At 48.0% G+C, this 17,009-nt stretch overlaps 1 protein-coding gene across 1 annotated transcript in view; it reads left to right on the forward strand.

Annotated features, from left to right (window-relative positions):
* Positions 1-2,040: 2,040 nt before the first annotated feature.
* The window catches only part of LOC119396314 (EF-hand domain-containing protein 1), a 35,232-nt gene continuing 20,263 nt past the window's right edge, over positions 2,041-17,009 (forward strand). The window contains exon 1 of the mRNA XM_049416591.1: positions 2,041-2,196. Coding sequence (XP_049272548.1) covers positions 2,137-2,196 — 60 coding nt within the window. The 5' untranslated portion in view covers positions 2,041-2,136. The remainder of the gene's footprint in view (positions 2,197-17,009) is intronic.

Genomic DNA, 17,009 nt, shown 5'->3' on the forward strand with positions numbered 1-17,009 from the left:
CCGCCCCTTCGTGCATCTGACTGACTCCGGTAGCACGACCACTAGAGATGGCACAAGTCTCTTGTGAGCTAGAAGTTCGTGTACTTAGATTTATGGACACGAAATAGAAAACGAGATGGTCAAAATTTCCGGAGCCCTCAACTACGGCGTGTTGCGGTTTTGGGACGTAAAAACCCAACAGTTATTATTATTCGTTTTTTGTGAAAATGATCTTAGTTCAAGGTACCCGAGCCGAACCCCCCCCCCTTTCCCCTCACCACGCCTTCTAGTTCTTTCCGGTATTCACTGAGTCGCACACAGGTGCGTAGGTCATCTCAACGTTCACGGTCTCCTGATCCGATTTCACAGAAAGAAAGAAAGAAAGAAAGAAAGAAAGAAAGAAAGAAAGAAAGAAAGAAAGAAAGAAAGAAAGAAAGAAAGAAAGAAAGAAAGAAAGAAAGAAAGAAAGAAAGAAAGAAAGAAAGAAAGAAAGAAAGAAAGAAAGACCACAAATACGGTGCTTTAACCCTTTCCGCACCTCACGTCCTTTCGTTCTCACTCGATAACGACACGCGCGACCCGGATGTGCGACACGCGAGGCCCGAAGAGACAACGCCAACCAAGAGCGAAACCGCAAATAGTATAAAGTCGTTGAAACGGACAAACGGTGCTGGTCTGCTGGGAAAGAGCGGAAGGGGCCCTCGAGGACGGACAGTGAGTGAGGGAAAGGAAAGAGATCATATGTAGGACAAGTGGGTAGGTGTTACATGAGAGCAGGGGAAAGAGTGCGGAGGGTTAGGGAATGGGTTGGGGAAGTGCGGTGAACTACGCGGCAAGCGAGAGTGGAAATGGGAAAGGAAACGCAGGGAAGAGGTGCCACCTCTTCCCTACCTCTACTCCTCCTTAACTGCTCCCTAGGATATAGGCTATAGCCGGGGGAGCAGTTAAAGATCAGGGAATGGAAAGAGTAAAGTGGAAGGATGAGGAAGGAAACACGAGAAGGAAAGAATGCAGTGGTGTGGGGAAGTTTCGGTTGAGAGTAGGGAGAGTTGGGAACAGTTGGGGAGGGGAGAAATGGGAAAATTGGGGATCTTGGCATTGTAGGCGAGAAGGAACGGTCAAAGGTGTGTAGGGAAGAGGTGGGCGAGTGTAAGGGCCAGCTGCGAAAGCGATAAAACAATAGGGAGTGCAGGAAATGGGAGGAGAAAGGGATGATGCACCTCCCGAAAGTGGGGAAGGAGGGTATAGCGTTTGGGGAAACGACACCGAGAAGGCAAAGAGAGCATCTGCGCACATAAAGGCGATAGAAAGCACTCGCTCTTGCTCCCACACTAACGAGCACGAACGCACGCACGGCACCAGAAAAAGAGCCGAGTCGTCATGGCTACGAAGCGTCCGGGCTGGGTCCAAACACACAAGCCTAGGAGGCGCTGCCGAAGGAAAAAAATACTGAACCCGCTGACCGCCTCACTCGCGTCGCTTGCCCTGTAGCGGGAAATAAGCTTCGGTGGGGTCGAAGGAAACGTCGGCTGCGAAGGCTCTACTACGTCACGTGTCATTGTTTTTGTGAGACGCTGGCAGCTCTCGGCGTAGGAAAAAAGTTAGCGGCGCTTGAATTTCCAAGTGTTCGTGTTCCCGGTGCTCGCGTTACCGATTTTCCATAGCGAAACCGAAGTTCTGGCGCTTAGAGAAAATGAAGCACCGAGTTTCTGTCAAATATAAAGAACGTAGTTGTTCCTAAACCTGTCAGGAATATTGGAGTTTGCACGCACCACCGCAAGTTCCGTTCGGCTCTTACTTTTGAAGTTGTCTTTTCGGCAGATGTGAGACCGCTACAGGAAAGAAATTTCCTGTAGAAGAAGTTTCCCGGCATCAGACGTTTGCACGAGAAAAAGTGACGTCGAGTCAACGCTACAGCGTATTGCAGAGGCTTCGCAGTGAGTGCTATCTCGCGATTTTTTTTTTATTTCTCGTTATTCGACCACGTGTGCTAAATGGACGTCGAAGTAACTGTCGGACACAGAAAGGACGTCGACATTAGTGAACGTCATTCCCGGTGCCCCCAATTTTCCACAGCACGCCTCCGCATACCTCGTACCGACCAGCGTCCACTGCGGCAGCTCGACTGAAAGTGCGAATTGTGCCGTCAGCGCGAACATGGAGGCACGGCTTACGGATAGGCTGCCCATGCTGCCGGGCTACTCCTTGCCGGTTGTGGTGAGTACACGGTGTACAGTTGTAGTGAACGTTTGCGGTATTTACGCATTTACAGATGGCATGCCTCTGAGGGAATATTCCGTTCAAACGCCACCTTTGAAGAACTCTCTGTAAATGTGTGATATTCACACAACATTATTTCAAGGAACTCGGTATTCTATTGCAAAAAAATAATGTCATAATACGTTGATTTGTTTGTTTTATAGTAAGCAGTCTTAAGTAATTTGTGATTAAATATCTATTAAACCTGAAATCATTCATGTTATCTTTTTTTGCAAAAATAGGATTAAATCTAAGGCTAATGTATAGTGCAATATTGTTTTCGGTTGGGTTCATTTCGAACGAAGAAAAATTTGACTTTTCACGTAGTTCGCGGAAAGCGGCACGTTGAACTACTCGACCGTCGGACCTGGCAGTACCTTAGGCAAAGTGACCACATGCAACAATAAACTGCAAAATGAAGTTGAATGAAGACGCATTTATTACGCAGAAGGTTCGATTCATCCAAAGCACAATGCATCTTGCTCTTTTTTAGCCACTCGTCGGCACAACTAACAAAAACAAGTAGGGGTGTGAGAATAGTGAAATTTCATCTCGAATCGAATTCGAATCGAATAGTGCCGAATAGTGGCCAAAAATATCGAATCGAATATCGAATACGAAAGATTTTATTGAAAATTGAATGCAAGAACAACTGTAATGTTGTGTTTCATCGTCATGAGTGCTCCGGGCCCAAAAATCTTCGGGCGCCCATTCACAGCAGCGTTTTAACTGTGCGCCGGAACGATGGGAGTTCCTGAACAAGTGGTGTTGTGAGGCAGCGACGCAGCGTGAACAAATTTGCGCATGTGAAGCCATTCACCGAAGGTTTCGCGGGCCCAAGTCGGGATGTTTTACGGCGTTTGCAGCATACGCGACCGAAGAGCACAAGAAGTCCGGGCTTTCGTTTCGGAAGCGAAGTTGCGACGGGATTGACAGTTTTCTCGTGTGTGTTTTTTACGTGCTAAAATGACATGATTAGAGCTGTGCACGGGCCGTATTTCCGAGCCCGAGCCCGGACCGGGCCCGCTGACTTTGTCGAAGGCCCGCCCGAGCCCGACGGCAAAGGGCTGCGAGCCCGCCCGGCCCGGCCCGACGTACGAAAACACAATCCCGGGCCCGGCCCTGCCCGGCCCGGCTTTTTGAAGCTTCGCTGCGAAAACAAAACATCGTTTTCCGGTAATTTGGTGTTTTATTGAGCATAGCAAATGTGATCAAACGACACACGACGAACAGTCTCTATTACACAGATTACAAATTGTCGTGCAAAAACAGCAAGCAAGTAGACGGCCTCATGCCAGCAACAATAGAGTTCGCTTGCCAAAGCCGTCACGTGTATGGGGTATGCCCATGCAAGCGTAAGCTTGCACGAAGGCGATCTACGCCGGGTCGCTCGCGCTGTCGCGTACATTTTCACTCGTATGGGATTTGGCCTTAAATCTAACGCGAACAGTCGCGTGGCGCCGTTACTAGCTCAGGTGGTGTTACTTCTCTGTTTGTCGGAGTGCAACAGAGGCAGTGCTTTACCTGCTCCCCTTTTGTTTAAAGTAGCAAATGGTAAGGAAAAGCGGTAAAGGGCGGTCGCGAAAAAGGCGCTGTATGCGTGCTGGAAAACGATTCCCGCTCATTCTCTATATTTCGGGCTTGAGTCGGGCTTCGCGCCGGGCCCAAGCCCGGCCCGATAAAACTCCAAGTAGCCCGAGCCTAGAGTTACTGTATATTCTACCTTTAGGTAGCAGAGTTGCGCATTTGTCTTCCAGACGCCGCTAGCAACCATGCGTTGCGGAGAAGCTGACGCTCGGGCCAATTTTTGTATTTTTCGACGCCGCCGCTCAGCGAACTGGATAAACACTTGTCATCGATAATCAATGTTTATCGCCGATGTTCGACACACCAGACATGTTAATCGGCGACACGGTAGGCATGTCGCCTGCAAAAACGGAGTGCGACTTCACCGCATAGCTGTGGTTGCTAGCCAGACCTATGCGCAACTCTGCTACCTAAAGGTAGCATATACAGTAACTCTACCCGAGCCCGGCCCGGGCCCGAGGTGAAAATACGTCGGCCCGCCCGAGCCCGGCCCGCGGGCCGGGTCGGGCTTTCGGGCTACCCGGAGCCCGTGCACACCTCTAGACATGATCTCCTTTAAAATAAACACATGCTCGCCTTTGAACCAAGATATCAGTCAAAATTTTAACGAGAGGCCGACTGTAACGACGTTAATGTTACTTTTAGCCACCTTACCCTAACCAAGTTGCACCATTGACCTCTGTCGCATTTAAATATTCGTCGTGTCGAATTATTCGAAACTTCGAATACTAGCTATTCGAAAGTCGAATCGAATTATTCGATTAGGTATTATTCGATTCGAATTCGAAACCGAATATTCGCACAACCCTAAAAACAAGTACTGTACAAGCGTCTCAAAGGGATGTTCAGAAAGATATAGGCTACACAATTATTTGCGTCGCACATATGGACTATTTCGCTGTAGGTATTATCCAGTGACGTCATCCAAGCATCCATATTTGTTTTACAGTCAGCGCAGTGAAAATCTGCGCTCTAGTCGACCTGACTACCTCCAGGAGCACAGACAGTGGAAAATAGTAATCGTATACAACCAAATCGCACATTTGCGTGACGTCAACACTTCCGTATGCGATCGGCAACAGCGCTCGAGAAGCTTGAAATGTACGAATGCACCCAGTCAAAATAACGCTCAGCCGACGAAAATGGTTGCGCCGAAAAACAGAAGTAAGCACACGTACTATCGGCGCCAAATGAAACCGTCTAGTCGACACCATGGACATGCGCAGTGCTGCAAATAGGGGTGCTGCGCGCCTGCGAATGGTGACGCCGATAGTACACCGATAGTACAGCGCTTACGCCATTATCACTGTAAAATTCTGAACTCGTCGGGAGGTGGTGTTCGTAGCGACTAAAAAAAAAAAAAAAAGAAAACACGCGTACAGCAGAGTTGACGCGCATCTCATACATGACACGTGATTAGCGGTCAAGTCACCGATAACTGGCCCCGCTTAGACGTCATCATATATGATGTCATACGTGCCCTATCCACCATCTGCCATCCCCAAACGCACTTGTACACCACAGAGGTAGTACAGACTCTAGAGGGAAAAGCTCCCCGTAGGGCCCATTTATTAGAATCTCCGACCACAAGGGCGCCGCCATTACCGTGCCGTGCGAGCGTCACGAGCCGGACGCGTGCTAGACTTGACGGTGGAATTCCGTTTCCATCGTAATTATGTAAGTGAGCTCACGTGAAGTAGAGTTGCAAGTACGTGTCAACAGAAAGCGCTGACGACGACGCACTGCGACTCAACTCAGTCAGAACACGCGCAATCGGCCGCGATCTTGAACTCAACTGGATATGGTGGCGCCATCTAGCAAAAGTGCCTACAAACGCATCCTCCTTAGCCGTGAGTTCCGCGCACAGTAATATGCCTAAATGGCCTTGAATAGCGCTAATTTTAGCCTATGTGTAAATAAATGCAAATGCAACAATGACAAAGGTACGCCAATGGCGGTGTTCTTGTGGTCGACGTTCTTTGGGCGCAGCTTTTCCTCTAGACTGTGGAGTCTATACTAGCCCTGTGTTGTACACGAACGCCATCAAGCAACACGACTGCAGCCAAACTGCCATGCAAGCCCTGAATAAGCTTCGAAGGTGCTGCCCCCCCAGCAAGCATTTGTTTTCAACCTGGGCTACACAACCCTGCCGGTAGACCGTCTTTGTTTAGGCATCAAAGCCCCATGTAATCGATGAGGATTACGCCCGGCTACCTTCCGGCTCGGCGGAAGTCCTATGACGTTCATCACAGCTCCGGTAATGTTTAGTGCCATATTAGGGTGATTTGTGGCTGTCGATTACTACCACATCATTGCATGATGAGCTAAGTATACTGAAGCGGCGTTTCGGACCGATCGATTCACCTGTTTGACAGGTTTTTGCAGATAAACCCGTAACTTATTTCTTGGGGGCCTTATTAGGAGTGCGTTTAATGCCCGTCTAGTGGCGCTGTGGTCTTCATCGCGTTTCACCTGGGTTCATTAAGGCGAAAGCCTTATATGCCTCTTCAAAGCAAAAAAAAATTGATCGTCGGCGTCCCGCGGCGTCGGCGTCAACACGAGTGATGTAAAATCATCATCACGTGATGACGTCATCATGGCGTTACAGATCGCCAAAATTTGTGACATCGTTATGACATCGTCGTTTGGTCATAGGTGGGCCGATCACGGAGGCAGTGCAAGACCAGGTGAGGTGCAGAAAGCTTGCAATGCCTCCGATCCTAGAGGCAGTGCAAAACCACGTAAGGTGCAGAAAGTATTCGGAGGGGGGCGGGGCAGGAATTCATTGACTGAGAAGGAAAAGATGGTTTTCGACTTCGAGTCGTCTTAGGTGAATACATAAGGAACCCTGCGAGTTTTTGGCCTTGCTACTGCGCTGTGCTCTCGGGATACACGAGCCAAGCGCCCTGGAGAATAAAATCAGCTGGTTTTGAAATGCATGGCCGGATATGGCTAGTCGGTCAAATATTGTCTTACGTTTAAGGCGATAAGTTGGGCTAGTTGGCAACGTGAATAATAGGACATGTTTACTAGCGAAAAAGACGTGGACGAGAAGAAGGAATACAGGTCCTGTATTCTTTCTTCTCGTCCACGTTTTTCTTTCGCAAGTAAACATGTCCTATTATTCAAATATTCTCCTAGCGAAATCAGAAGAGCATAACAAGAAACACCGTTAAGAGACTACGCATTGTACATGTCAGAAGATAAACGAAGACGAAGAACATTCATGTATGGAGCGTTAATAAGACAGCATGCTTTCATTTCAAGTGTCTATATAGTGGTTAATTTTGTTCCATTCAGCTCCTTGTTTCCTCGCATTCTTTCTTAACTACGCTCATTACAATAGGGTCAGAAGAAAAACAAGACGAAGAAAGAGAATAAGATTACGAAGAAGAACACGGCCTTCGCCTTCGAGTCGTCTTAGGCGAATGCGTGAGGAACTCGGTGACTGACCCGCCACTGTGGTCTAGTGGTATATGGTGCTCGACTGCTGACCCGAAGCTCGCGCGATGGAATCCCGGCCGCGGCGGCTGCATTTTCGATGGAGGCGAAAATGCTTGAGGTGCGTGTACTTAGATTTAGGTGCACATTAAAAAACACCAGACGGTCGAAATTGCCGGAGCCCTCACGCCGTCCCTTGAAATCATGTCGTGGTTTCGGGATGTTCTCTCTCGGATGCGACTCGTCCTCAAGAAGCACAGAAACACTGGTCCATATGGTTGTCAATGTATCGTGTCACTGCGTGGCATAAATCTTGGGCTTTGCCTAGCCATCTATTTCTCTTGCATCTCTGTAATGGCTGTTTTCACTCCGCTGTACCTTCTGATATATCTACAGCGTAATCAACCTCGCGGTGAACTATCTGCATGGAGTCTGTAGTGGCTGAAGTAAGGGCCGTAGTTTATGGAGTCAACGTCATCGAGGTATCGCTAATGGGCTACAAATGAACTTGTTTTGAACTGAACCTCATTGCAAGCCTCGTCTCGGCCAAACGCGGTAGCAGAAATCATGAACAAAAATTTTTGAGAAAGAACGGAAACAGGCAAAAACAGGCAAGTTCCCGGCCGCGGCGGCCTCATTTTCGATGGAGGCGAAAATTCTTGAGGCCCGTGTGCTTAGATTTAGGTGCATGTTAAAGGACCCCAGGTGGTCGAAATTTCCGAAGCCCTCCACTACGGCGTCTCTCATAATAATATCGTGGTTTTGGGATGTTCAACCCCAGTACTTATTATAGCAACCATATTCAACAACCCTGGCCGCGGTATATGTTTGTAAATGCGTCCTGCAGAATCCCGCAAGGTGGCGGAGAGGTTATGAAAGGGATAATTGGCAACCACCCGTTCGTAGCACGAAGCCACAATGAAATCCATACGCATTTCTCAGAAAAGAAAGCTTCTAGTTGAAGAAAAATTGGTCGTGGTCCTTCCCCTGCCCAGGACGAATTTTTCTTCAACTAGAGGCTTTCCTTTCCGAGAAATCCGTCTAGATTTCCTTGTGGCTTCGTGCTACGAGCGGGTGGTTGCCAATTATGCCTTTCAGTATGGTGGCTAGAGGGGATAAATCCCCATCTAGCCACCATACTTTCAGTATACATTTGTGTGCGAAAACTATATATACTCACGGGCAGGAACTCATTCCACTCCTTGGTGCTGTAAAGCTGGTACCACACGTCAGTGATCGCAGCTCCCGCGAACGACACCGTGAGGCACTATCCGCCCTCCTTCAAGCACGAGAGCACGTTGCGGTACGCCCACGCCCGGTTTCGCACGTTGTGGACGGCCATGAACGAGTACACCCGACCGAACTGTCCGTACGCGTCCACGATGCGACTGGCACCGTCGGCCTCTTCGCTGGCGTCGCAGTCGATGTTCAAGACGTCGTAGACGACGTCCGGTTGTCGGAAATACGTGCTGGCGTAGTCCAACATGGCCACAGACTTGTCGGTGGCCACCAGGCGCGAAGACGCAGTCTAGGCAGGAGGACTTTCGTCGTGAAGTTGGCCGATCCGCATCCGACTTCCAGTTACTGGAAATTGCTCGTCGCTGGCCGTGTGAGCGGCTCGCTCTGAAGCGCCCTGAGGTTGTCCCGATATTTCTTTCTTTTGGGCCACAGCAGCCACATGCATGGGATCGCGTTCATCGATATCGCTGCCGATACTCCTGCTGACTTGTGGTGGTGACGTTGCCAAAGCCTGCAGCATAGCCCTGTGCCTCGTGAGGCGAGACGTTCGCATGAGGCAGTTCATAGCTACAGAGTCCTCGAGAAGCAGCGATGGCAAAATCCGAGAGTAACACGAATCGCGAAGCGTCCATGAACGAGATATGAACGGTAGCAAGGAACCGCGTGGCCACTTTTTCGGTGTCATTCAGCGGCGCTATCGCATGAATGCTTCCGCAGTTATCTCTGATAAGTCATACTCGCGCCGATTCCAAGCCAACGTGGCTTTACCTTTTTCTCCACTCAGCGGGTGGTGACAGCAGCGCTTTTTGTTGCAGCTGTTGCATACATACGGTTTATTGGCCACCAACGCCACCATTTCACCACCCGCGCGTAATATTGTATAGACCAGATTATTTCTGCTCGCACTCTCGCAACCACGTTTGAAGCTAGCATGCATAACCCTGACCAAGATATGATCAGTCGGCGCAGCCAGTGCTTGGGGCGGCGGGTTTGTTACGTCACAACGGACGGCGAGCGAACACTCGCAGCCAGCATGCGATAAGGACATGCCGGGCATTATCGTGGTCGTATGTTCCACCTGATAAGCCACCCCCTACCAAAGATGGCTGCCACCTGCAAGCGACGAAAATTCTGCTCTGTAGCATGCCCGTGCTAGACCAATTCCATGAACTTTTCTTTGTCTTGAACGTCAGCAGCCAGCGAAGACTGTAATCAAACAATAACAGTGGTGGATTGATTATAATTCATATATGTACAAAAACGCAATAGGGCTTCTTTCCGAAGCTGTTTTGGCGCTGGCGTATAGTCCACCATTGCCGCAGACTTGTCGGTGGACACCAGGTGTCGGCAGGGATGCACAACGGGGGCTCGATTCCGACTTAACCCTGATATTTTTCTCTCTCTTTTTTTTTTTGCATTCATCGAGATTCTTTCGTACGGCGCAGTTTTCGTCAAGGTCACCGCCAACATGTACACGTAAGGCTTTCGCCTTAAAAAGCCGGAGATGTAGCAACTCGTGCAAACAAAGACGGCGCCGATGTCGTGATTGTGCGACAGTACCTTACGGACGATAACGCTGAAAAATAAGACCAGGAGACACCGGATTTCGCTCGATGAAGGCGCGCCGGCGTAGACGGTAGGGGTCACGTCCGCAGTGAAACGTATGTTGTTCTCTAAACCTTGCAAATAATTCTGGATACCTCGCCATGCCAAAATGGTCACGTAGTCTCTTGTACATGCACCGACCGATTGAGTGACGACGAGGTCTTCTTTAGTCTTCTATGTGGAGAGAGAGAGAGAGAAGGAGTACAGGACAGGTAGGGAGGTCATCTAGAGTACGTACAGTTTGCTATCCTACACATGGGGAGGGGAATAAGGGAGTAAAAGAGAGAAAGAGAAAACGATCAGTGCGCACATTTCACAACGCACACACACACACACACACACACACACACACACACACACACACACACACACACACACACACACACACACACACACACACACACACACACACACACACACACACACACACACACACACACACACACACACACACACACACACACACACACACACACACACACACACACACACACACACACACACACACACACACACACACACACACACACACACACACACACACCACACACACACACACACACACACCACACACACACACACACACACACACACCACACACACACACACACACACACACACACACACACACACACACACACACACACACACACACACACACCACACACACACACACACACACACACACACACACACACACACACACACACACACACACACACACACACACACACACACACACACACACACACACACACACACACACACACACACACACACACACACACAGTGCAGTGTATCACAGGTGGTCGCTCAATTCTGTTGCCTTCACGAACTGCAGGAGGGCTCGTGTGGCTTCTTTATCGTCCCTCCAGTAAAAGGCCGGTCATCAAGTATCCTCAAGGCACACTGAAGAGTCCGGCGATGTTGTTCAAAGTGGGGACAGCGGCGCAAGAGGTGATCAATAATATACACAGTTGCAGTTATCGCAAATGGATGAACCCGCCATGCCGATGTGATAGCCGCATGAGTTGGGGAACACTACACCGACCCACAAGACACACGCACCTCTATCTGTATCATCGGTGTTATATACGTTCCTCTAAAACAGGAACGAAGGCTCGTTCCTTCCCCATTTTGAAACGAGTTCCCGTTACAAGTTCCCTTAGTGCGAAGGGAACGCGTTCCAGTTACAATTCGAAAATTGGAACGTTTCGTTACATTAACGTTAGATTTGTTTGTTTTTTTAAATTAATATATAGTGTCGGACAAATCCTGAGTCGATATAAAGTGAGCAACTTAAAGCTCACATCAGACTACGTATATTACACAAATTAGAACATCGCCGTAGCAGGTTATATGGAATGGAAAAAACTTTATTTCGTATCCGACGTGTTTGTGGGCTGGGCTCCCGCCTAGGTGTCGGCTAGAAGGTCTTGCCTCCTAGCGGCTTCCTCGGCCCGCTGGATTGCCCAGAGCTGATCGTCCAGAGTTGAGCTGAGCAGCGCGGCCCGCCAACGCGCGCGGAGGCTGTCGGTGGAGGCCGCATTCTCATCACTGTGTATTAATCCCTGGCATTCCCACAGGATATGTTCTAAGGTAGCTCGTGCTTCGCAATCTTTGCACTGATCGGTCGTGTATATATCTGGATATATAACATGTAGTAGCGCGGGACTCTTATATGACCTGGTTTGTAACTGTCGCCATTGGACAGACTGCGACCTATTGAGTTTAAGGTTATATGGAGATAACAATTATCCAACGAAACAATCCTAGACAAATTTCTTAGAGAGCATTAGATACACTTCAGACATGGCTAACTTTAACATCAGTGCTCGCCGATTACAAGCTCAACACATGTGGCAATTGTCACGTTGGCCTTCAAATGCACAGTCAGGATACTGAGCTTCAGGTGTTCAAATAAAAATTTCCTCGCGTACACCATTATCATTACATTTCTTGCGCAAGAAACCACATCGAAATGAACAATATAAAGGCGTTTAATGTGTACGGATTCAATAGTGCAGTATGAGTGGGAAATAATCTCCAGTATAAATATTCGCAACTTAGTCAAATATCGTGCTTGAACTCCGCAAGAGTTACATCTCGATGCTGATGTCCGACAGACGAACATATTTTCTCGTGAGCACTTCGTTCAGAATGCAGAAGAGCCGTTCCATCGAAGCGCTGGCGGGTACTGCCGTGTTGTACGCAAATCAGAACAAAGTCAAGAAAGTTCGTAGGGGTGATGGCAGGCTTAGCGGGCGCGACAAGACTGTATGCAGCGCTGAATGAATATACGCGTATCGTTTATTGCATGATGACAGAGATGTTTCCAATGCGCCTGCTGTTGAACTGAACTGGGCCGTTGGCCGCGGATATAACTCGAACGTCGAAGCAAGGCCCGTAGCCATAGGGGGGTCTAGGAGCCCCTCACCCCGAAATTTTTATGGAGGGGTAGTTTTACCGAAAATAAATAATAAAAATAGGTGTTTTTCTCAAATAGTCAGGCTTTTCAGCAAGTGCCGCTGCCCCCCCCCCCCCTCCGAAAAAATTCCTGGCTACAGGCCTGGTTGAAGCAAACGTGACCATCGAGGGGACCGGGCAGACGCCACTCTGGCACCCGCGTCCACTGCGTTACGGGCCTCTTCCCCGCCATCCAAGCAACCGGGTGTCAAAGTCAAATGGCTGAGATTTGTCCACAGCTGCCAAAGGAACATGGCTCCAGAAAAACTATGTCTAAGCTACGCAGCCGGCGAGTGCGAACAGAAAGGTCGGAAGCATACGCTGCACGCTGCAAGTCGCTCCCATCCAAGAAACCCAACCAAAGTGTACCTTCGCCACCGTTACGTTGGAGCCCGTGAAGAAGTCCACTCATACGCAGTGGGAGGCAACCGCGCCGTGTTTTAGTGGCTAGCACGTCGGTGTTTTGCCCGCTTTCTGCGGCCGCGAGCGTTCAGTCGGTTCCTGGCGGGTTCGCTCTGCTATCATTAGCGTTCGATACGCGGAGCCATTCGCAGGTGCCTGGGCTTTATTCCGTATCCCCAACGACCACACCTCCATTTTACTATGTCGACAAGGTTACGGGGACACGGAGCAGAACCGCCCAAATACGAATCGAAAAAACAAACAAACAAAAACACAAAAGCGACTTTCGAACTGGCCGAACAAATATGTCAAGAAGGTAAAAAAAGTGCGCCATTTCCTCGCGGTGGTCTTGCAAAGAGGTTCAATGATTCTCGGATGTCAAGTAAATGTTCTCCACGATGTCTCCAGAACGGCGCTTAGTTGATGTCCATACTGGCTCAGACAAATGCAAAAAAAAAAGAGCAAGATATTTCTCCCGCACGCGGTTGGTTTCGGCACCGACGCCATGAACAGAGCGGTAGCTTTACGGGCCTCACGCAGTCGCCCAACCGCCCTGCTCTGCATGACATGCCGCGTACTTGTGTCGGGGTCACATCCGCAGTGACACGTATACGCTGTTCTCTATGCCACGCAACGTATTAATTATTATATTTGTGCGGTTTTGCGCACCAAAAGCCAGCAGATGAATCCGAGGCATTCCAATATGGCGGTCTTCAGATTCATTATTTACAGCCCCGGTTCTTTAACGTACGTAAGCTGAAATCTAAGTAAGCAGGTGTTCTTGCATATCGCCCCCACCGGAAATGTGACCGCCGTGGACGGGAACCGAAACCACGTCCTCAAGCTCAGCTTCAAATCAAGTTTTGTTGGGAACAAATACGAGACACATAGTTACAAAATCATTTCGATCGTTGGCCTGTGTGGTATCGGTCCAGTCCAGCGCACGATTACTATGAAAATAGTTTTAGGGGTAGAGGTGCAGTTTTTAGGTCGACAAAGAGGTGTGCGTAAACAATAGGAGTGTCAATTCTTTACATTTCGTTAGCAATAAAAAAATCTTACTAAATAAAAATCAGTACCACAAAAAGAATCTCTTAATGCGGTACAAGCTAGAAGCACTAAGATAACAGAGTACAGTAAGAAAAATATAATACAAGCCCAGTATGATTGTGTAGCTATAGTAAAGATACCAAATCATGATGCTCGCGAAGTGATAGACGGTATTAATACGGCAATGAAAAATATAAAGTGCCTGAACTAATGCAAACCACAATCCTTAAACGCTCAGAAAAAAATTGACGTGGACTAAGCATCCGTAAATATAGTTTAGTAAACGAATTCTGGATTCTTTAAGCCAGCTTGAACTACATGTGGACTAATGAATGCGATACGAACACTTCTCAGCAGATTGTCTACTCAATCAGCTCAAACTGTTATATGGTTATCTTGTAACCAGCCCTCGAAAGCCTACATACAACCATCGACTCTAGTTTTTTTTTTTTTCTGTCAGAGACGATTGCCGAGGCACGGAACTCTAATAAAGTAGTTCTTCGTTGTGTCCATTTAAAGCATTTAGCGTTTAAAATTTTTAAATGTCGGAGGTCGAAGACCAAAGATGGGCTATCCAGCAGGCCAGGGAGGCTATAGGGAGACAAGGCCTCCTGGTGTCTACCTGTGCGGTCTAGCCCGGACCACAAACATGCCGGATCATGTAATAAAGTTTATTCACTCACTCATTCACTCACTCGGGGCAAGTGAAATATGTGGTTTGTATAGTTTTGATTTATAGGTGGGAAACGCTAATGAAACGTAATTCCAGTCTTCGACCCTGCCACCTTGCTCCGACGATAGAACTGTAGTTTGAAAAGAGAGGGGGGCGAGGGAGAGATGTGTTAATAGAGGATCAAATCATGAAAAAAAGAAGATAGAAGCATGCTAGACTATAGCGAACGAAGGCCAACGCGGCATTTCAGAAGGGGAAAGCGCCGCGAAAACGCTTTCGCGTGTCATCGGCTGGATGAACGGGCGTTGAGGCGTTAAGCTCGCGGGCCAGGCGAGCCTCGATCATTAAAGAGGCAGCACCACTCTAGCTATAGCACGACTTAAAATAGCGAGACGACGACGCCAAGGTCCCCGCCCGTATTGCCGTTTGTACTACGTCTCGCGATCACCGACAGAGCCGCGACAGCAGTGGAGCCGAATCGATGCGGTCCATTTCGGGAGTCAACCGTGGCGGGTCACAGACTCAGCCGAATCTCGGCGCGGAACGCGTTATCTCGCTCGCGCTTCGCGTCGCCTGTAGACTGTGTCACGGGTGGGTGTCGGTGCCGCCATATTGGGCTGCAGCACTCCGTCTTATATCTTTAAAGAGGTGCTGTCACGAAACTTATTTATTTTTACCCTTCACCACTGCATCTGACGTCTGGATAATTTCGGCTCGTGCACGTGCACGAGCACAAATGGCCGTCTAGATTTTACGCTCACCAACCAGCGTTTCGACGACAATGACTTTCTTGCAGTCACTTACTACTACTACTACTACTACTACTACTACTACTACTACTACTACTACTACTACTACTACTACTACTACTACTACTAATAATAATAATAATAATACTAATAATAATAATAATAATAATAATAATACGACACATTACTTGCTAAGTTACCATGGAGGGTGCTTGCTTTTCGTAACGAGTTTCAGTTGTCGCTTTATTTATTTATTTATTTATTTATTTATTTATTTATTTATTTATTTATTTATTTATTTATTTTGCGTCAAATGAAAGGCCAAACACACAAGAAACCAGAAAATGTGCTGCTAGGCGTGAGCATACCCTGCAAAAGTAATTAAAGTAAGTTTTTTAAAACCCCATTTTGGTACCTGCTGTTCCCCGACGTCACAACACGGTATGAGCCACTCGTCACGTGCTCGCGTAGGGTATCGTGACGTTTCCACGGCCGCTCCGCTCCGTCGTTCCGTTGGTGACGCAAAAGCGGCCATTTTGAAAGTTTTGGTACTTGACGTCATCACAACTAGCTATGCTGGTGCGTGAAGTCACCAGAATTTATACAGTAGCCTGACGTTACGATAGTGTCGATGTCAATAGGTGCGCCATGTGAAACTCGACCTTAATGCCAATATAAAATATCTTACCAGCATTTCCTGAGCTTCATACTTGCTGAGAGCCGTCTCTGTATACAGGAGATTTGTGTGGCAAACTCACCTTCAGAAGTTGATGTGGATAGCCCTTTAACAACTAAGCGAACAGTACGTGCTACGACAGATGCATATGCATGAAAACGTTTGGGCTGATGCATTCGACGTTTCATTATCTTATTAATTCACGTCGCGATATGCAAAAATAAGAAAAAAATTGGTTTAACAGCCCAAGACGGCAGCGCCCATGTGTCATATGTAAAATCGTTTATAGCCTCTTGAGGCGCAGCGTCCACATACGTGGACGCAAGTTGTTTTTGCCACTTCTTTGGATTGTAGTGGCCAGGAAAGAGCAAGATAAATTGCGCATAGGATGAATTGAACTTCCTGCATAATCACTGCATCCTTCCTCAACCTCAGTGTACTGCGTATGACTACAGCCGACCACTTTCGTCAAGCCACTACGATGTTCGACCAACGTCAAAAGTATTATTTTTTTCTGCTCTAAATGGTTACAACCTAAAACTCATTGCGCATGCCATTTGAGCCTACGATTTCATTCTTTTTATGTAAAAATGCAGCTTGACTGAATCCAGTATAATATTTATTTACACGCTAATTGGGACAAATTACTAGAGCTCGCACAAAGCAGCATATTACGTCAACTTTCTTTCTTGGAATGTAATATCGAGAGTCTTAGAATTATGCTGCGCGAATTTGACACATTTTGAGACAGTCTATCATAATTATATCCTGAAGGTGATAGAATGCCGAGGCGGGGACATTTGTTGGTCATTCCCTCGATGACTATACGGTGCGAAAGCGGGGAAACCAACCTCGGTAACGCTACATTCTTGGCAGCATGCTA

Source organism: Rhipicephalus sanguineus, chromosome 6 (genome assembly GCF_013339695.2).
Source record: "Rhipicephalus sanguineus isolate Rsan-2018 chromosome 6, BIME_Rsan_1.4, whole genome shotgun sequence".
Taxonomy (NCBI): Eukaryota; Metazoa; Arthropoda; class Arachnida; order Ixodida; family Ixodidae; genus Rhipicephalus; species Rhipicephalus sanguineus.